The 22,688-nt window shown below is 42.0% G+C and overlaps 1 protein-coding gene across 1 annotated transcript in view; it reads left to right on the top strand.

The window, feature by feature from the left end:
* The window catches only part of LOC121863150 (nephrin-like), a 171,171-nt gene that overhangs the window by 144,890 nt on the left and 3,593 nt on the right, over window positions 1-22,688 (top strand). Inside the window, exons 12-23 of the mRNA XM_042361640.1 lie at window positions 1,729-1,915; window positions 2,729-2,841; window positions 9,378-9,480; window positions 10,998-11,149; window positions 11,577-11,712; window positions 15,812-15,957; window positions 16,980-17,155; window positions 17,663-17,827; window positions 18,656-18,769; window positions 19,453-19,594; window positions 21,240-21,482; window positions 22,285-22,427. Coding sequence (XP_042217574.1) covers window positions 1,729-1,915; window positions 2,729-2,841; window positions 9,378-9,480; window positions 10,998-11,149; window positions 11,577-11,712; window positions 15,812-15,957; window positions 16,980-17,155; window positions 17,663-17,827; window positions 18,656-18,769; window positions 19,453-19,594; window positions 21,240-21,482; window positions 22,285-22,427 — 1,820 coding nt within the window. The remainder of the gene's footprint in view (window positions 1-1,728; window positions 1,916-2,728; window positions 2,842-9,377; window positions 9,481-10,997; window positions 11,150-11,576; window positions 11,713-15,811; window positions 15,958-16,979; window positions 17,156-17,662; window positions 17,828-18,655; window positions 18,770-19,452; window positions 19,595-21,239; window positions 21,483-22,284; window positions 22,428-22,688) is intronic.

Below are 22,688 nucleotides of genomic sequence, written 5' to 3'. Positions count from 1 at the left end.
TTTCTTTCTCCTCTCCATCATTCTCTTCTCTCCATCCTCCTCCCCTCTCCTCTCCTCTTTTTATCTTTTCATCCATGAAGACTTTTAACGTTGTATTATTTTCTTCCGTTGTCCTATGGTTGTTTACACATCTATTTGGTCACAGAGGTACCGTAGTATTAGCTTCGTCATGAGGGTTATGTCAGGTTCCTTCCCCCACTATCTTTTCACCAAGGAACTTCCTATCTTCTTTAACTCTGTGTCGGTCTATCTTCGTCTTTTCCCCAGCACGATCCCTTGTGTCTGTGTCTGTCTCAATATCTTTTTTTTCAAACTGACGTGGGTAATATTTGCTTTTCCTTCCTCTTCTTCCTCCTCCTCCTCCAACTATGTGTTTGTTGTGGGTATAAATCGCCTACAGAGTAATTGATAACATTCTGGGTCATTACTACAGCATTGATGGTAGTAGCGTCTTGAGGTGGCAATTATTCTGTGATATTTTATAAGTGACTTGGTTGGGTTAGGTTAGGTTAGGTTCTGTGATATTTTAAAAGTGACTTGGTTGGGTTAGGTTAGGTTCTGTGATACTTTAAAAGTGGCTTCTTGTTATCCTATCTCTCTCACATTTTACTCTCATAACACAATATTAGGCGTTGTCTCCCTCATCTCTCACTCAACATGTACTCTGGTCGTCACCACACAGCTCCTAACACTCACTCACATTTTTATTCTCATTCTGACGCGTCACTGAGTACACTTCACACCTTTACACACACTTCATGAAACTCAATTTGTATTTTTCTGGTCTTGGAATATAAACTGACTGACTGGTATTGGTTTTATCATGAAGGTGTGTGATAGAATACGATGCTGTTTTATGTTGAAGTGCATCAAGTTCATTCTTTTATTTCATTCATTGATAGAAGAGATGGGTATTAAGGTTAGATATTATATAAGATTGTTTCAACTTTACTAACGTTACAACAACTACCTATTCAAAATTATGTTGAAAAATATGATACAACGGACGAAGTATTTTGACAACCCCTACCGAGACAACAGGAGTCGCAGTGTTCATTCTGAAACTCATTGATCATCCCGAGTACAGATAGTTTTTTTGAGTGACTGTACAAACTCCGGCTGTGTGTGTGTGTTACTGTACAGATGTAAGCAGTACGTGAGACTTTTGCTAGGGCTGTCTGTTGAAACTTTTCTCATATTATCTACGTTTTTTTAAAGTTTCCTCAAAAAGTGCATCCGTTTGGTTAGGTTAGGTTAGGTTAGGCTGTGACATTTGAAATCATGATATATATATATACTACGACTACAAGTTAACACTATTTGAAGAGGAAAAAGATGACTTCCTGTATCCGGCAACAACCTTATTGTATTTGAGTGAAAATATAAGTTCTGTTTTCCCGGTAATATGAAACGCCTAGACTGTGTGCCAGGAACAGGTAAAAGAGAGAGACATTGTTATTACTCACAACACGGAATGTTTTGATTTTGGGGAGGAAAATTTGGTATTATGGATGAAAAATATAAATTATAATCAAATGACTTTGTTTTTCTTTATTTTATTGAACTTGAAACAAGATTCTCCGTTCTAGAGAAACGTGTTATCTCTTTCTCTCCTCCCCCTCTCTCCTCTCTCTATCTCTCTCCCTGGCTGTGTGTCCCAGGGGTCACTGAGCCAACAGCACCAGCAGGTAAGGGGTGTCTGACCTCACATGTCGTTCTCTCTCACAGTTGCACCGTGGGAAGTGACAGGGTCAATGACTCCCGCCACAGTAGAGGAGGGAGCTTTAGTGAGTCTCTCGTGTGAGTCTTCCTCCAGCCTCCCGCCCTCCAACATCACCTGGAGGTCGGACGGTGTCACCATAGATGACGCCACCGTCACGAGTAATCAGGGAGCTTTTGGCGGCACCAGCACAAGGTGAGTCTTATCTTGATACTCTAGTATAGTGGTGGCCATGGTGACGACAAATTATCTTAGTCTTGGGTTTCTTTAAGTAACTCTCACATACATGCAAACTTCCTCACACCAGAAATTATTGATACACCAGCAAAGACAAGCAAATGGGATTGTATGATTCTTCACATTACGGTGCTTTTGTTCGAGTCTTGACCCTGGGATATTCCTATGGGACGAAGTATCCATAAACCACTTCAACACATGACACCGGTACAGTACAAACACCATCATACTAGAGACAGTTATTAAAGTCCTGCTAAAAGTATCTTTCAAGGTGAACGTGTATCCAGCAGTGTTATGTACCGCAATGACGGTGACTTTTTTGTTTAAACTGAACAATCTTGGTCATAAAATGTTGAGGCACCACAAAGGAAGACTTTAATCTCTTCAGATCTTTCAAGTTCATAAACACAGATAACATTACTCCCGTGCACGACCCTTGTCACTGTTCATATTGCAACTTTTGGTGTTAATTCTCTTGTTGATATTTATTCGATAACTTTTGGTGTTAAGCCTCAGGTCCAGTTGTTAATATGGTTAAAGATCTTTACTTGTGTTTCTGGAACAATAGTTAGATATCTAAAGTGCTGCCACTGAAGCAATAGTCAGGAATAAATTCGTTTTATTCAAGGAGTCTTACGGGGTCAGAGTCTTATGTAATCAAATACCTCACTCGCAAGTAGAGAAGAGCGCCACAGATCCTCCCTAGGGAAGAGCAGCACAAGGCGTCATTCCTTCCCCAGGGGAGTTTCACGAGTCCTCTCTCCTACCCAGGTCGGAGATGCAGCTGAGGACAACAGCGGGAGACAACGGTAAGATGTTTCTGTGTGAGGCAGACAACGGCCTGGGTCCCGCTGTCCACACCACGCTCACCCTCCACGTGCTGCGTGAGTACCTCCTACTGTCTTACTTTACGGAGTCGCCCGACGCTTGTTACTTCCTCTTAGTTGTATGTTTGTAGTGTAATGGTGATGTTAGTTTAATAAGTAGCAAATCTTGTGTGTGTGTGTGTGTGTGTGTGTGTGTGTGTGTGTGTGTGTGTGTGTGTGTGTGTGTGTGTGTGTGTGTGTGTGTGTGTGTGTGTGTGTGTCTGTGTCTGTGTGTGTGTCTGTGTGTGTGTGTGTGTGTGTGTGTGTGTGTGTGTGTGTGTGTGTGTCTGTGTGTTCTGTTATCGCCACGTGCCGGCCACATGTTAAGTGAAGAAACTGTTTGCAACTCAGGATAGCTTACTAAGCGAGATGGAGCTGGCAGGAGCTGTGTGACTGCCTGAGGACCAGAGTCTCGCCTTCTACCGTAGAGACAGCATCTTGATTTTTCGTTCAGCCAACATCTTCCAGCAGGACATTATATTTGTTCTCGTTGATCTAACCCTAGACCCCAAGACGTGAGTGTGAACTGTTGAATCCTCTTATGAACTCTAAATAACTTTAATAAGTGTATTTATGTACTGTACATTGATCATATTATACAAACTGTGTCCTGATGTATCAGCAGTTGTAACATGTGAGCTATATTTAAGAGGTTAATAGGTGACATACTGCATATTGATCGTACTATTCATACTGTGTGTCCTGATATACCAGCATTTGTTATATGCGAATTGTTCTTTAACAGGTTTTGACCGAATTATACTCATCGCGTCAACGACAAGGGTCTTATTGTCCTGCACAAACCAAAATCGCTCCTATGATTGATTACAGTGTCAACAATACAAAACACCTTTAACTACACCACACTTGGAGCCAAATACTGCCTGGAACACAACAACACTTGTTACGCGGAGTTATTGTTATAAGATCTTTATCTCATAAACTATATAATATTTTGTTACGTCTACCCGAAAATAAAACTTACGATATCGTCTTTAAGTTTACGCAAACTACATTTTGCATATTGAGAGAAAGTAACTCATAATAAACTTCAATTAGAACTTCTCTGCTTCATGTAAGTTATAAGAACAGCTGTTTTACTTTATCATAAATTCAGGAAACAACGATACCCTGGTGTTACTTTATGATGGAGAGAGTAAACCATTCTACACTGTCACGATCCATCATCATCACCACACCAGCTGCGCCTCACGTATAAATCTCAGATCATCAGACAGATTCTCGCCACACGACTAGGCTGTCACACACCCGGCCGCTCATCACCATTACTCATCCTTGTGTCGGTAAACTTTCCTCACTTTATCTTATCAACTAACCTACGTATTGCAACTCTTTCTTCTCCTTTAATTAAAATATCTGTGTACTTTTCTCTCTGTGTACCGGTATCTAGCAAAATTTCACCTGACTTCCTTCCTGTTCGCATTTTCAGTTCTACGTCATAATCAATCGTTCCGTTTTTCGCTAAGGCATCAGTCTACCCCTGGGTGTATTTTCACTACTGATTCTCAACAACAAAGGCAGTCTCTCTCTCTCTCTCTCTCTCTCTCTCTCTCTCTCTCTCTCTCTCTCTCATATCCTCTTTAGTTCATTATTTTGTAATCCGATTTAAATATAATGAAGACTACTTGGATCTATATTAAATTTCTTTCATTTATAAACCCTCAGCAGATTCTTATAATAGCCTGAACATTTTGTAGGGTAGGATAGGATAGGGTAGGGTAGGTTAAGCTAAACAAGAAAGCTGTCAAAGTTTACACCATAATGCGAATAAACAAGTGAGCGAGACTTAGAGTAAGTTCGATCTGAACTTAAGGTTTATACGTCAGTCTGGGAGGCGTCGTCGACCAAGTTTGTTCCCTCACTGCCGCGTCGTAACTCACAACTATATTTCTGGCGCTGCTCTATAACTTGTCAAGGGCGGCTGCCGGGAAAAAGGAAGTTTTCAGCGAGATGTTTGACTTTTTGGATATATCGTCCACGATGACGGTATGAAGGAAGCGAGTTTTGTGTGGCTCTTAAGAAACTTTTTATTGATTTATTATTCCTGTACAATATATTCGTGTGTATATGTATAGGTATTGGTTTACTAGTGTATGTGTACCCAGGTCATCATCATCATCATCATCAGGTGAGAGAAGGTTATGAGTAAAGCGACAGGAGAAGATCAATTTCTTTTTTGTAACAAATTGTATGTTAAGAAAAAGTTAATTAAGGTTCGTATTATATAATGTATTTAAGTAGAGCGTTTGTGCCTAAATTACCAGTGATGATGATGATGGTGATGATGATGATGATGATGAGGATGATGATGATGATGATGATGATGATGATGGCCTTCATCTAAGAGTCACTTTCAAAATAAGTAAATCCGCCTGCCAACAACTTTTCCCCTCAGTAAATATTAAACCACGATTGTTTGTTTGAACCCACGACCTTCAGATACTCACATATGTGTCTATCTAAAAATGACATATAATGTAAACGTGTTGTATTATAGGACACAAAAGCCGGAACATAAAATAGTTTGATATGTAAACCAATGAAATGATTTACCAATAATTGATACATAGTTTGAGATAAAAGACAACACAACGAACAATTATGTTTTGGTCGTCACTTTGATTCTCCCAATAACAATAGGATTTATATGTACTGTTTATACTCAGTTTATATTCCATAAGTTATTGATTTGACTTATACTTTGGAGCTTGAGAGATATATTTCAAGGACTATCAACGTACAGGACATCAAGAACCGCAGATTAAGTGTTATTGTCTGTCCATAGTCGATAAATTCCTCGAGAAAACATTACACTGTACCGCCCAGACCAGACACAGAGAATCTTGTTATTCAAGTTGAGTTTTTGTTTACTCTTTTGACCTTTAGAAACTTATCATATATTATTAACGACTCAAACTATGATCCAGAACGAGTGTTTTATTATGACCTTTACTGTGTTGCTTCCCTGGTAGTGTTAGAGAGAGGCACACGCAGATGTTAGTTAATCAACAGCTGTGCAGGTCTACCAGAACAACACCCCACATCTATACCAGATTTAATTCGCGTGAGAATAATTTCAATATTTATATTTCTGTCAGAAGCCATTCTTTAATAATTTACTAATGCACTGCGCTCATACGACAACTAAAACCAGTTCATAAAATGTTGCTTATTTACATTGTTATATACTGAGCCTTACCACTCTGCCAGCTGATGAGAGAATATTTTAATATAATTTGGACACACTGAATGTCCGGAACACGATAGATCCAACAATATAAATTTCGAAATATTATATTGATTTATTATAATTTCATCGAGAATAAATAAATTTTCTGTGAGGTGTTACACTACAGTGGTCGTCTTAACTCCCACTAGACACACACCGATAACGTTCATACCCTCACCCTCGTTCATATATTCAACTTCATTATTTTTATATTGTATACAGTTACTTATTTTTCAAGCCTTTACCATAGTACCTACACGGTCTACACTTCTTCCTTCCAACCGAGTTTTGTATCCAATTCTTCCCTCTCAGTCAACCTCATTTTGTATGCGTTTCACCTTAACTTCATCTTCCTTTACACTTTTCCTTTACACTCTTCCACACTCTAAGGCCAACAAAATCTTAAATGAATCGCGGGTCATGACTGTACCATCAGTATTCAGCATCATCTCACTTCTCTACGCATCTCCTGCACGTCCACTGAAGCCTTTCCCTGCTTATTGCCTACAGCAGTCTTCCTCACCCTCGCCGCCAGTGTACATATTGACAGTCACGGTCGTGTATAGCATCTGCTGCCTGGACCTGACTGGCACACCAAACACTCACTCACTCACTCCTCTACCACCTCTCTCACACCCTACTCAACTGGCTTTATGGTATTTAATTCTGCCTGGCTCTAGATACATGTTCTCTGTGCTTGATGTTTGCACTTTCTTACAGTACAGTGTGTGTGTGTGTGTGTGTGTGTGTGTCTGTTTGGTCACTTGTGAGATCTTCCCCTTCCCAACATTTTTCAACATTGATATAGAGAAATAGCGACAGGGGTTGTGATGAGAGAGAGAAATCTGGGTACTTTATCCAGAGGGAAAACAAATTTGAAAGAAAAAGGACAGGTGTGCTCTTGACAGGTGTGCTCTTGACAGGTGTGCTGGTAACAGGTATAATGAGGACAGGTAACAAGCCTTGAGTGAGGGGTGGATGATAGGGTTAGAGGGGCTGTGATATTGACTGATGATGAAATCTGGAATTACATAATGGAATACAAGGATCACCTGGAGATTAGGTACCATAACTTCACTCAAGAACTTTAATAAACATCAAACAATTTCTAATGTTGTCACACTAAAAACCTTTGTCTGTCTCTTCTAGTAAGTCGTCTTTAATCACTTTTTAATTTATAAAGGTTTTCAGCCTCTATACAGGAAAAAATTGAAATGAGTCGCCAAAGTGAATTCCAATTCACACTGTCAGTTTACAAAGCTCTACAAATGCTCATTTGTAATTTCATTGAGCAGGAGAGGCGAGAGCTGTCCCGGCTTTTTGACTCTTGCAATAGAATAGCGAGATCACTTGGGAATGTGACTAGTTTTTGCAAGTAGTCAATTCAACGCTGTTGATTTATTCTATCAATGCACACACTAGTGATGACCAATGTGCTGGACTATGAGAGAAATTCATGCGAAGACTTTAGTTTGACTGTATGACCAAGAGAAGCATATTTTTACATGATTCAATAAACCTGTAACCTGGCCTGTAACCTAACCTTCAATAATTTCTGAAACTGTAACAACTGTTTAGGAATCATGAACTTTGTTTCGGTGACATAATGATACTTTGTTATTATTACTAAATAAACTTTTATAGGAACCTGTTTACATTGTTACCAGGCAACTCTAGAGAATCCAAACTCCCAACCCAAATATAATAATCTAATTTAGTTTGAGATTCCTTCAGACAAGACGATTTGATATATAAATATAGTGGTGATAAAATGAATATAACGAGAGTATTAAAAAAAAACCCAAAACTTCAATATTACTCTACGTTCCCTAAAAGGTTCTAACAGTTATTATGAAGGGACATCAGTTGGCGCCTCACGCAACAGAAACCACGAACTTGAGACTGAAACACTACGTATATATGCTGGACTTAATGTAGACCTGTTAACTGAGCCATAACGAAGGTCAAGAACACAGAATGTCTACGAACACTGGTGAGAGTTTTCTTTAATAATTTTAATTGTACGAATCCATCTATCAAACATAGGAATATAATCCACGGTGACCAAATACATTCTTAATATTTTACCATCAACAATCACATCTCATAAGACCAGAGAAGGGAGGACAAATACACGAGGAACTCATCAGGTACCAGCAGCACGAGGCAGCCTAACTACTATACACTACACTACAAGGTTTCTTTTCCCTGACTTTCAAAGAACTCGTTGCTTCCTGAGATGAAAACTTGAGCTCTGGCATAACAAAAGTAAAAACTCCCTCAGCATGACCATTGTTAGTTGAGTTTGTATGTATCAAGTCTTTTATTTACCTTCAGCGTCTCTTCAGGAAAACCATTTGGGGGTTTCTATTCAGTAAATGTATTTTGTTACGGTACAGTATTCAGCGAGAGGTGAGGAGGTGCTCCATTCTCAACCATTTCTTCGTCTTCCACATCATATGAATCAGTAACATTTCCAGACGCTAAATTAAGTCATATTTCTCACTATACTTCTCCCTTGATGAATACCAATGATCTTTTAAAATTATATTGGCTTGTTTTGATGTGAAAGCTGTGTGGAAATTTATCGAGGCAAGAAGCGTCTGTCCTATCAAGCAACCTACTGTACAATCAGCGTCCTGTCAATAAATCTACAAGCAGCGTCCTGTCAAGCAACCTACAAGCAGCGTCCTGTCAAGCAACCTACAAGCAGCGTCCTGTCAAGCAACCTACAAACAACGTCCTGTCAAGCAATCTACAAGCAGTGCCCTATCAAACAACCTACAAACAACGCCCTGTCAAGCAACTTACAAGCAGCGTCCTGTCAAGCAATGAACAGACAGACGATGACCTGATTTGACCTCGAGTGAAGAAAGAAACAGTAATATCTCTTTAGGAACTCAGTATACGGCCTTAACTTCAATACTTATACATTTTTGTGGCAATAACATATTTTTTTTAAACTTTCAGGTCAATTCTGAAACAAAGGAAACTAAATTTAGCCGCATTTTATTATTTGTAGAAAAAAAGAGAAAAAACAATACTTAATGGCTCATGGCTGTGTGTGTGTGTGTGTGTGTGATACGTAGTGTACATCTTCATATAGCACAGCACACCACAGCACAGCACAGCACAGCGTTCCCTCCCCCGGTATATACTCTATCTTCAGTGAGTCAGCCAGGCAGTATAGCACTATCTTGGTCCTCTCCCCGACAGACCAGTCAGGCAGTATAGCACTATCTTGGTCCTCTCCCCGACAGACCAGCCAGGCAGTATAGCACTATCTTGGCTCTCTCCCCGACAGACTCGCCGGTGTGGGTAGCGAAGCCGCCCCCAGAGATCGACGTGTACGAGGGTGACGACTTGGTGGTGAACGCTGAGGCAGCCGCCAACCCGGGACCTGCCAGGTACTGTGTGACCCACCTAGTTACTCCCACCTCCTAGTGACCCGGTGTGACCCAAATGAGGGACCTGTTAACAATGGGTGGTTGGTGGCAGGGTAGAAGAAAAGACTGGGTGGCAGGGTGGAAGGAGAGAATGGGTGGTGGTGGGTGGCAGGCTGGGTGATGGGTGGAAGACTGTTGACCAGACATAATTTATTTTTCTATGAGTAATAAAAACGAACCAACCATGACATTACATTTTAGTGGACGGTGGAATGTGTGAACCAAAGGATTTTTAATTGGACTTATAGTTGTGTGTTACTTATTCTATATATATTCTTCCTATACGCTATACTGTTCAATATTCTTTGTCTCTAGAAACTATTTTATGATGAAATTCTACTGAAATATCTCTGGTTTACTCAGTGTTCTAACTTATTGTTCTGAGGATTAGTTTGTAGAAATGTCTTGTGTCTATATAGAACACAACAGCGTGTCCATGAATGTTAAGTGCCCCTGGACGTTGTGTTGTGTGTTAGGTCGATAATGTATTTCGCATTGTGACTAAGTTATCTATGTGTTGCTATATACCACTAAGGATTAATTCAAGCAGTCTGACTGATCATAATAACATAGAGCTCAATTGTGGACCAGCAGTGATTGTTCAGTGTTCACGTCTCATACTTGAAGCTTGTTTGTTAACTTGCATGCAAAATATTTATTCTTTACAAACATAACAAGTCACTCATGGCTAAACACTTGGTCACGCGTTACATGTAATCCATCATATATTGTATTCAACCTCAGCCGTTCAGAATGGCTACCTGTATCACTAGCTGTTGGTTCTAATGGATAATCTTAATCGTTTTATAAAGATTAAATATTGACCGACTGAGAATAATTTCCTCGTGTGTATTAGACTTTGATTAAGTCTTCACACAGGTTAACTTTACATGTTGGTATTCTTGCCATAATTTCATGTTTTTAACGCTGTAGCCCAAGTCAGTCACAAGATTTTGGTTGCGCGCGCACACACACACAGTGTTGTTATAAGACCATCACCACGACCAATTTTGGTTGCAAAAAAGAGCTATATGACAGAGTGTTGTGGTGGGGCGCCATTATTGCATCGCCTTGTGTGTAAAATTTTCGTCACGGCGGATGTTTTATTGCATATTTTTCTGGCATCTTATTACGCTACAAGATACTTTCCAATTTCATGGACGCCCCACGGGAAAAAAAATGGTTTCTGGATAAAATGATGAACGCTCAGTAATCATGTTTTTATATATATATTTTTTAAATCATCCAATGTTATGTCACATAGAACGGGAATACTATAATTCTGTTGTATAGTGAATAGACATTTATATTGTCGTATAATAGATTATCTTAAATAATAATAGAGCAACCATCTCACCTTTAAGCTAATATCTATACAGGTGTTACTGAAGGTAATTTTTGAGATTGTGTAAATACGAGTAATTATCTGTTAATTAAGATATCCAGGTGTGTGGATGACAGGTGAGTGTCCCGTACAGGTACTGGTGGCGTCGGGGGGAAGAGACGCTGATGGGGACGGGGCAGGAGCTACAGCTGGGGCGGATCACCAGGCAACACACCGGCCACTACTCCGTCAGCGCCTACAGCCAGAGGGGATCAGTGAACGCTTCCTTTTATCTCAACGTCCAGTGTGAGTGTTGTAATAATTACTCTGATATAGTTAACACGCTCGTCACACACACTGATGAAGAACAATCATCTCATCCACACACAGAGAAGAACACCCAGTTAATTCTCCCGTAATGAACACCTCTTATTCATGAACATTCTGAACCTAAAATTACAATATTTGATGTTAAAGATACTCTTATAAATAATGATCTTTACTTAAGGGGTTGAATCTTATCAGGTAACGAGAGGCCAAACTTATCTTTTAAGCCTTTACGTGTGGCAGACGCTACTTACTGCACAAAAGTATCGGTGTATGTGTAGTATGTGTAGTATGTGTAGTATGTGTAATATGTGTAATATGTGTAGTATGTGTAGTATGTGTAGTATGTCTGTGATCTTGGTATGAGTTATGAGGCGACATGGATGGTATCTTGTGCTCTCCTCAGACGGGCCAGAGAAGGTGCAAACAGGTGATCGTGTGATGGTTGAGGAAGGAGGAAGGGTGAGCACACAGTGTTCCGCCACAGGTAACCCCGTCCCTAACCTCACCTGGACAAGGGACCCCATCTACACCCACAACAGGTGAGTAAATAACCTTGGTCTCCTACCCCAGCCGACTCTAGTGTACTGTAGATCAAGAAACACATTGTCATTTCACAACCGAGTCCCTTTCGTCACCATACGCACAGCAGAGTGATAGCACAGACACTTTGTAGCCTCTAGTCTGCAACTCTTAGGCTCTACCCCTCACACGATGGGGTGCACAATAAACTAGCCAATTGGCCCAAAGACACCACCCCTCACCTCACCTGGCCCAGGGACACCACCCTTCACCTCACCTGACCTAGGGACCCCACCCCTCTCCTCACCTGGCCCAGGGACCCCGCCCCTCACCTCACCTACCCCAGGGGGTTAATAAAATGATCTTTAATAGGCCTCAAGTGATTATTCTTCCACCTAGATTAAATATTTTCCAGGAATCTTATGAAGAACTTGGTAACTTGTTATTGACTTTCGACCTGGATGGCGTGTGGTGCCCCTGACCCATCGCTTCACCACCTAACGACCACGTGTTCCTGAACCAGTGCTGTAGACACGGCCGAGTGATGGGGGGTTAAAAAAAAACTCTGAATAACAATCCTTTGACGTAAGATTCGTAATGACGTGGACGATATGGAGTAACTCAGATCTAATCAGTTAATGGACGGTAGTGATCATCTTGCCATTGAGAGAGATGATTGCCGTGTGGGCCGGGATTAGGGAGGTCACGTATGATTACCTAGATACTGAAATGTCATTACACAATTAAAGTTTGATTGTTGGTTTCCTTAACGCTGAGGCTCAGGCAACAGTGATACGTCTACCAAGGCTCAGGCAACAGTGATATGTCTGCTAAGGCTCAGGCAACAGTGTTAAGTCTACCGAGGCTCAGGCAACAGTGATATGTCTACTAAGGCTCAGGCAACAGTGATATGTCTGCTAAGGCTCAGGCAACAGTGTTAAGTCTACCAAGGCTCAGGCAACAGTGATAAGAGGGTACAGTTACTACAGAGGGAACCATTTAATTATCTACTCTACCATTAGCTACCTCACCTCTCACCTCTCACGTCTCACCTCTCACCGTCAAAGTTTTGAAGAACAATGGTCCCCAAAATACAGCTCAAACTGAGTTGATGTTCTATCTAAGTAATCCCGACCATCTCGCTAACCTTCCACAAAAGACTCTCTTTGGGGCGTGGCTTCATAAAAGTGTTGCAGATCTTTTGAAACTGAATGTCCCAATCACCCCAGACGAACCCGTTAATGCCATTCCTCCTTGGCTGGATATATCAGTTCCTATTAATTACACTCCTGTTGGTAGTAAGCAAATGTTAAACACCGATGTGATGAGATGTGTCACACTAGAAACTATTAATAGACACATAGAGAGTATTAAATCAAGTGAATGTTATGCTTTTACTGATGGTTCTGTGCAGACAAACACAGGTAGAACAGGCTGTGCAATTGTAATATATAAAGAAAAAGAGATGATAGTGTCAAACAAACAAAGACTGATCAACTGGGCCAGCACAACACAAACTGAACTAACTGGAACGTACTTAACTACAGACTACCTTAGAAAATGGAGGTGGGGTGATATTCTGTGACACTCAAAGTGCTTTGAAATCAATGAACAGTCCGTCAGGCTCTATGTCTAAAGTTGTCTGTGATAATAAATAAATGTGATAACTGCCAATGATAACAACTCTCGTATCGAATTTATGTGGATTCCGTCCCATGTTTGAATTAGGTATCGTGACCGTGCTGATAGACTGGCCAATGAGGCATGTAAGAAAGAAAATGTTGACCGTGACCTTGGCCTGTCCAATGCTGTACCTAAAAACATTCAGGTCAGAATCATGAACTCTGATCTAGAAGAACTGAGAAATGCAGAGAGACCTGACAGTTGTAGCATTAGTAAATATGACAAATTTTGTGACAAGAGGTACCGGTATGACCAGCATTAGGACAGAACTAGACAATGTGATATAGTCGTGGCCAGAATTAGGCTAGGATACGGACACATCTGGCAAGTTAGTGACGCTCTACCCTTACCGGAACACTTGGCATGTAAACTTTGTGATAAACCTTTAAAGCATACACTTGAACACTATATTATTGAATGTGACGCTGTCAAAGACTTCAGGCCACCAGGCTTATTGTATCATGAACTTTGTAATTACTACATTGAATCAGGGGTGCTTGAAGACATTCTTCCTGTTTATTCAAAATTTGCTAGCCCACACTGATTAGTCTTCAATTAGAATATGACGTCCAATGTATATGAACCACTGACCTGCATGGCAGTGAACAGTGACATGACCCACATGACTCTGACCTATATATACTGCTCATGAATTTGATCTATTCCTTTGTGTATGAACCTCTGTCCTGTGTGGCAGTGAGAAGTGATACCACCGTCAGTGTCAAGACCTGACTGAATTACTCAGAATAGGCAAACTGTACTCCAAGCTTTATCAATAAATTTGTTAAACTAAAAAAACTAAATCACCATCAACTACGTACCTCATGCTCCTCCCATTTACTTAACAAGTAACTCGAAAAATTATCTATCTCTTTCTCTCTCTCATAATCTCTCTTTGTCTCATTTTAGCCTTCTCTTTCTCAACCACCCCTCTTTCTCATTATCTGTCTGTCTCTCTGTCTCTCTTTCAATATAAAACAAAATATAATTCAACGTCACCAGAATGCACTATTAATTTAGTCTCCCTCCCTCATACATCCTCACTTATGCAGCGATCAGGTGAAGAATCTATTGCACATCTCACCCTCTCTCTCCCTTATACAATATTGACCATTTATTATTATTATTATTATTATTATTATTATTATTATTATTATTATTATTATTATTATTATTATTATTATTATTATTATTATTATTATTATTATTATTATTATTATTATTATTATTATTGTTATCATCATCGTTATTTTCGCTATTATTATCATTAATATCGTTATAATCGTTATTTTTACTATTATCATTATCGTTATTATCGTTCTTTTTGCTATTATTATATCGTTAGTATCGTTATTATTATCATTATTATTATTATTATTATTAGTATTATTATTCTTATTATTATTATTACTATTACTATCGTTATTTTATTATCATTATCGTTATTATCGTTATTTTTATTATTATCGTTATTACCGATATTCAGCCCCACAACACTCGTTCTTTAGCTTGCCATCATTCTTACATATTTTGTGTGTCCTCGCTCTAAAGTCCTCCTCTAGAGGATGTATCTACGGGTTACTTCACCTTAAAGATACAGAGACAAAATCAAAGGAACTCTTCTACGTGTTTTTTTTCTAATATGATAGATATTGGGATTTTTTCCTTAATGAACTTCTGAACTAATAGAGGATATACAGTATTGATTCTCCTTCATGATTGTAGTATCTCTTATGCATGAACCAATACAAGTGTTTTCAGTTGATGTTTGTACCGATACCCTTACCGATATCAGTACCTGTTTGTCTATATTATTCACGGTATCGGTTATTAATCTTTCAATGTACACCGGTAATTAACTAATGATTTTACACTAATAACTAAATGGTTCTACACCGATAATTAAGTATTTATGATTCTCCGTTATTCCTAAGCTGAGATAAAGTATTGGTGTGTTGTGAACCAAAGTTATTTTATTCAGTGAGTCGCTCGTCCCTGCGTCAACAAGAGTGATTCTGTGATGAAAAGGCGGCTCGAGCACCGACTATTGGCAGGTAGCTGGTCGACTGGCAATTTGTCAGATGGCTTTCCAACCAGATAGATAGATATCGATACCCTTTCTGAGGGCAGCTTTTGTGGCCTTTTAGGCTGGGGATAGTCAGCTCGTCTTTCTTGTTCAGAGTGATAGATGTGTTTCGCAATATTAAAACAAAAACCTTGAACTTTCAGCACGGAAACCTTACTAGAATATTGTTGACCATTTAATCTTTTTTTTTTTCGTTTAAGTCTTTAGGGATGTTTTATGATACTCTTATAATTGTGGACAAATTGAACTAAAATGTTGTGTATATAACATGAGGTGTGAGAGCCGCACCCCGACCCTCACTACCTCAGAACACACACTCATGCCTCGCCTCCCTCTCTCTTCACTCACAGCTCGGGAATAACTCTGGGGTCAGGTGTGGGCGTGGCGCGGCTGGTGATAGAGTCAGCGACACGGTCGGACACGGGCGTGTACTTCTGCCACGCCCACAACGTGGTGGCCTCGGCACCCCCGGCCAAGACCCACGTGGTTGTGGAGCGTGAGTACCTGAGATGATTACTGGTTATTATATGATGCCGCAATGAGTGAATGGTGCAACATAATGAGTGAATGTTGACTGTAAGGTGCAACATAATGAGTGAATGTTGACTGTAAGGTGCAACATAATGAGTGAATGTTGACTGTAAGGTGCAACATAATGGGTGAATGTTGACTGTAAGGTGCAACATAATGGGTGAATGTTGACTGTAAGGTGCAACATAATGGGTGAATGTTGACTGCAAGGTGCAACATAACCACTGTCGTTAACCTCCATAATACACAACATGTTATCATAATAGATGTAGTGATATTGACCTTCATGGACAGAACACAACAACTAACAGCATGTGTTTCCTCTCCTGGTCGAGGTTAAATGTAATTCCAAGTTGTATCTTTGCGAAACAATATGTTTTGTGGTAGATACGTATGGCTGTGTGGTACTGTGGTGGTGACTGTGGTGGTTACTGTGGTAGTGGCTATGGTACTGTGGTAGTGACTGTGGTGGTGACTGTGGTGGTGACTGTGGTGGTGACTGTGGTGACTGTGGTAGTGGCTATGGTACTGTGGTAGTGACTGTGGCAGTGACTGTGGTATGTAGTACTGTGGTAGTGACTGTGTGTGACAGTGACTGTGTGTACTGTGGTGACTGTGGTGGTGACTGTGGTGACTGTGGTGAGTGGCTATGGTACTGTGGTAGTGACTGTGGCAGTGACTGTGGTACTGTGTTGACTGTGGTAGTTGACTGTGGTACTGTGGTAGTTACTAGTGGTGGTACTGTGGTAGTTGACTGTGGTACTTGTGGTAGTGACCGTGGTACTGTGGTAGTGACTGTGGTACTGTGGTAGTTGACTGTGGTACTGTGGTAGTTGACTGTGGTACTTGTGGTAGTGACCGTGGTACTGTGGTAGTGACTGTGGTACTGTGGTAGTTGACTGTGGTACTTGTGGTAATGATCGTGGTACTGTGGTAGTGGCCAGCAACTATTACCAGTGTGTAGCTAAGGATCTTCTCCACCCCTAGAGGAGGTGAAGGCAGCTAGCGATGTGCCTGGTCTCCGAGGGTCGTGGACGTCTGTAGGCGGCAGTGGGCGGCTAGTGTGTAAGGTGAGAGCCGCCCCGCCACCCACCTTCGTCTGGAACAGCCAAGGCGGCCTGATCCTCATGAACAGTGACAAGTACACCATCCACGAGCCTAAGGTTAGTCCTGCTGACTGACTGACTGACTGACTCACTCACTCACTCACTGAATGACTGACTGACTTACTCACTCACTCACCCCTGCCACCGATCTCCATCAATCAGAGACTCACCATCACCGCCTCACCATCACCCTTACAACATCACCATCAGCATATCATCATCACCCTCAACACCTCACCATCACCCTCACCATCACCCTCACTCTCACCCTCACCATCACCCTCACCACCTCACCATCACCCTCACCACCTCACCTCACCAGCTACCATCACCATATCACTATCATCACCACCATTCACTACTCACCACCTCACCACCACCTCACCACTAACACCTCACCACCATCACCCTCACCTCACCATCACCTCACCATCACCACCACCATCACCCTCACCACCACCACCTTACCATCACCATATCACTATCACCCTCACCACCTCACCATCACCACCTCACCATCACCCTCACCATCACCCGTGTTATGAAGGTCACTCTCCTCCACAGCTGTTGGACGGGCTGGTGCTGTGGTCGTCAGTGTTGGAGGTGAGGAACATTGTACCACACGACTACACTAAGTACCACTGTACAGCCACCAACCCTCACGGCTCTGATTCTGTGGTGATAGTGCTCAACCCGCCCTCGCGCCCACACCCGCCCCTCAACTTCACCGTCAGTATCTCCAGTAAGGTCTTTTGTCTGCATGGCGTGGTGACAACTTCTGACGGAGTGGGGGAAGAGAGGGAGGAAGAGAGGGAGGAAGAGAGAGGAGGAAGAGAGGGAGGAAGAGAGGGAGGAAGAGGGAGGAAGAGAGGGAGGAAGAGAGGGGAGGAAGAGAGGGGGGGGGAAGAGAGGAGGAGAGGAAGAGAGGAGGAAGGAGAGGGGGAAGAGAGGGAGGAAGAGAGGGGGGGAAGAGAGGGATGAAGAGAGAGGAGAAGAGAGGGAAGAGAAGATAAAGAGAGGAGGAAGAGGAGGAGGAAGAGAGGGGAGGAAGAAAGGGAGAAAGAGAGGGAAGAGAGGGGAGGAAGAGACAGAGAAGAGAGGGGAAAGGAAGAGAGGAGGAAGAGAGGGGAAGAGAAGAGGCAGGAGGAGGAAGGAGACAGGAAGGAAGTGTAGAGAGAGATAAATGACTATAAATGATCCAGTGAGAGGTGGGCAGGGTTAGGGGCGGGGCTAAGGATGGGACCAGTTTGTAGCCAAATATCGTTCAAAATAGTGATATTAATGAGTCACCTGTAGTTAATATATACATTTTTTTCATTTACTCATTCTTGTTTTATTTAATTATTCTTGTTTTTATTTTTCTTGTTGCTTCCCTTTGTCTCATTCTTCAAAATCACAACTCCGTAATCTTGGCCAGACATAAAATAATGTTTCCAAGCACATCCATTATCAGTAAGTCGACCCCAGTCCACTAATATACTCCCCAGTACACTAACATACTCCCCAGTACACTAACATACTCCCCAGTACACTAACACCGCCTCCCTCCCCCAACAGGTAAGCAAGGTAGCGGGCGGGGAGGTGTGGCTCAGCTGGACTCCCAACCTGGACGGCGGCGCCCCTAGCGGCTACACCGTCAAGTACAGACGTTCAGGTTCACAGGAGTATAAGGTAGGTCTTGTGTGCCGCTGTTTATGTCCTCTTCAAGATGATGTGGTTAAGGGCAGTGACTGATGAGAGGACGACATGGAGAAACAAGTGCAGTTCAGAGATCCCTTGTCATCGTCTGTGTGTGTGTGTGTGTGTGTGTGTGTGTGTGTGTGTGTGTGTGTGTGTGTGTGTGTGTGTGTGTCTTTTCGCCCCCGACAGAAAGATTTACGAGTCATAGGATATTCATGTCTCTCGTAAATGTTTCCTTTGGGAGTGTCATGTTCTAGTTCTAATGTTTAAGGTCAATAGGTCAGTGATTTATAAAATTACTCCTATGGTCCTTCCCTAGATCCTACAGCACGAACGAATGGCCTCCTTGGGGATCCTTAATCTTGGATAATACTTTCCCATAAGAGGTCCATAAACTACAGGGCGGAGAGGATAGAGGACGTGGTTTTTTTTGTTTTTTTGAGTCTTGGAATGAGAGGAATGATGATGCTTACGACTAATAACTACACGAGTTAAGTATAGGCAGTGGTAAAGCTCTTGTGGTTCATGATTACTCCTCTCCTACCTGTGTCTGACAATACTAATTCAGGTATAGAAAGAACAGGTAAGTGAGCGTTAGTGATAGAGTAAACTAATCACAAGCAGTGTTTTGTAGTTCGGTTTTATAGAAGCATACAAAGGTGTTGCTTTTACAGTACTTGGAGGTGCAGGAAGGAGGGACGTCGGCAGCGAGGGTGACTGGGCTGGCGTTAGGCGCTGAGTACACCATCGCTATCCAGGCCAGAAACCACCACGGTCGATCTCACTTCGTTTCCCGCTCTATCTCCACCTTGCTTGGTGAGTCACGCCTGTTTCATCAGTCTCACCTTCTTCATGATCCTAGTTGTCACGGTCTCTGGTGAGTCGCATCTTAGGTGTCACGGTCTCTAGTTAGTCACGTAACAGGTGTCACGGTCTCTAGTGAGTCACATTTTAGCGTTACGGTCTCTGGTGAGTCACATTTGAGCGTCACGGTCTCTGGTGCGTCACATCTTCCTCATCATCTTGGTTCAATGACACCATCGATCATTATCACAAATCACTGAATCTCGGAATCCATAATATTTGACACGCTCACATCTGTGTATTAGATAATGTTATTATGAGTATGTGAGACTGTCAGGTATTTCATCCTGTGGCAAAGCAGAGGTGAAGGCAACGCTCTCAAGGTTATCACGACTGTCTGGACGTAATTGAGTGCGACAGCGGGAACAAACTGTGACAAGGGTGAAGTGATAATATCTGGTTATTGAGAGGAATATATCTAGTTTGCTAATCATAATTAAGCAGGTGAGAAGTGTAGCTTTGACACAGGTGATCAAAACAAAGGTAATTTAGACTAGACCATGTGAGTTACTGTATGATCCTCTCGGACTGGGGGGAGCAGAGAGGACTGTGTAGCTGACGTGTACTGGGGATACTGGAGGGAAGTTTTCAGTTTGGCAGTCAGGAAATGTATTAGTACAGTTGTCTAATATAGTTGGGAAGGTTAGAAAAGTAACAAGAGAATTCGTGAAAGTATTAAAGTCACATGAATCATATTATTCTATACTTTGTGAAGAATACTTTGGAAAAATTAATTAGAGAGAATGTATGCAGCATCTCTTTAATCTAGATAATGACTATGAACAAGAGGTTTTGTGGAACATGTCAAGAGTGATGTAGGAGGAAAGTAAAAGGCTTCTGTGTAGTGGTGCAGCGGTGGATGCAATTTACATGGAAGGACTGGACTGAACTGAACTGAGGTTGAAGTTGAATTACGATGAAGGAGCTTAATGTTGATGGTATAGTTGTTTAATGTAACGAGAGGTGATGATACCGATACTGTATATGACCGTAAAATAACACAAGGGGCTGAAAGAGGTATTACTTAGCGAAAATTCTGACACAAATAAAGGTACAGCTTGTAGTAATGTACCAAGGGCTTAGGGAGGTTGTTGATGTATTTATTCTGTGACTAGGTGAGACAAATCATGCAAGAAACTAGAAAATTAAGGGATAAGCTGAAGGTAATGTAACTACAGTACATATGCATGGAGTGTATGGATGTAGAATGAGTAAAATAATGATGTTGAACTATGAGAAAAAGAGCTACAAAGGATAAAAGAAAATGAAGTTAAAGAATAGTATATATCAGGTGCCTAAAAGAGAGCTCTGGTTCTCAACTGGCTCAGCCATGTTAATATTGTTATTATTATCCACTCTGTATCTGTGTTTTTTCCGGCTAAATAAACTGTTTCAATTCAATTCAATTCAATGTAAGTACACGTATGAGAGGGTGAAGTGCAGTACGCGGAGAACTATGGCACATATACAGTATGGTGAAGGCTTTGTGGAGGCAGTGAGTTGTGCTGTGGTGGGAGTTAAATACGACTTAAATGAATGCCTTTCAGTGCATCACTCATAGTGGCCACTAACTGCACAGTGTTGTCTCTGGGTGTAGGCAAGAATGGGGAGCCGACCAGCTTGCAGGGTCTGGCTGGCGCCACCAGCAGGCTGCCGGCGGGGAGTGGTGACCTCAGCCCAGAGCCTGAGGAGGCTTCCAGCAGTACGGCCGAGGGCGGCTCTAGAGTACCTCGTCTCATCCTGCTCATCATGACACTGACGGGCGCCGCCCTCCTCGTCCTCAACATCGCCATCATCGCCTGCTTCGTGCGCCGCCGAGCCATGAATAGAAACCCTTCTGGTAAGTCTCGCTGAAAATACTTCACAGTTGTCTTCGTCTTTTTTTTGTGTACCTTGATACCTCCATTACAGGGTACCATCTAGTGGGTCAATTTTAATTTTTTAATTTCCGATGGACTGAGACGCACATAACAGATCATGATTTACGGATGGATGATGGTACAGTAGTTAAGATGTCTCTACCATGGGCAGTTGTAATGTGTTTGCGACTGACTGAAGTTATGTGAGCTTCCTTCCCTGAGTAATGTCAAGGACTATTTTTATCTACGTAAAAACTAGTGCATGAGACGACGATGCCCAAGGAACTGTCCCAACGAGAGACTGAGTGGGCAAGTCTATTGGGATGGGAGAGAGACGTGACTTGTAGGTCTGATGGTAAACACAGAGAGAGAGAGAGAGAGAGAGAGAGAGAGAGAGAGAGAGAGAGAGAGAGAGAGAGAGAGAGAGAGAGAGAGAGAGAGAGAGAGAGAGAGAGAGAGAGAGAGAGAGAGAGTATATATATTTATTGACAGTGAGGAAGAGTTTTCTTATTTTGACTCCTGTTGGGCGCTGACTTATGACAGTCGTCGCAGGAAGAACTCTCTGACCTGCAGCTGGGGGGGCGAGCGTCGAGCAGAGGACAGGGTCTAGGTGGCTGGTCGGGAGAGCCTGTGATAAACAAGACCCTGACCGAAGCTGCTAAAGTCTCCAACTCTTTTAGAAGGCTAACCTAACCTAACCTAACCCAAATATCATAATAATTAAGGAATATTATTATTATGGTAGATATGATTCACTAGTATCTCTCTGTATCTCTTCGTCAGCGTCTTCGTCGTCCAAGACTGTGTCCCTGGGTACTTTTGGGGCCACTCCCGCCTCCACCCCCGGAGTACACCCGAGCGAGGTGTTCCTCTCCCTCAACACCATGTCCTCCAACAATACATCCAGCTCTCCTACAGAGTACAAGGTAAGTGTCTCCCCCACACCATCATGCTCCCCCAACAGCACCTCCAGTTCTCCCCCTGTGTGTGTGTGTGTGTGTGTGTGTGTGTGTGTGTGTGTGTGTGTGTGTGTGTGTGTGTGTGTGTGTGTGTGTGTGTGTGTGTGTGTAATAAGGGACCCCATGGGAGAGGGGAGTTGAATATAAAGGAAAAATAATGTGGGCAAGAACGAGCAGGAAACCTGGTGGAGCAGAACTAACTACCAAACACGAGGACGGTAGCGGAGT

This window comes from Homarus americanus, unplaced genomic scaffold, assembly GCF_018991925.1.
Source record: "Homarus americanus isolate GMGI-L3 unplaced genomic scaffold, GMGI_Hamer_2.0 scaffold5434, whole genome shotgun sequence".
Lineage (NCBI taxonomy): Eukaryota > Metazoa > Arthropoda > Malacostraca > Decapoda > Nephropidae > Homarus > Homarus americanus.
The sequence above is the reverse complement of the archived record's forward strand: the minus strand, read 5'-3'. Positions and strand labels throughout refer to the sequence as shown.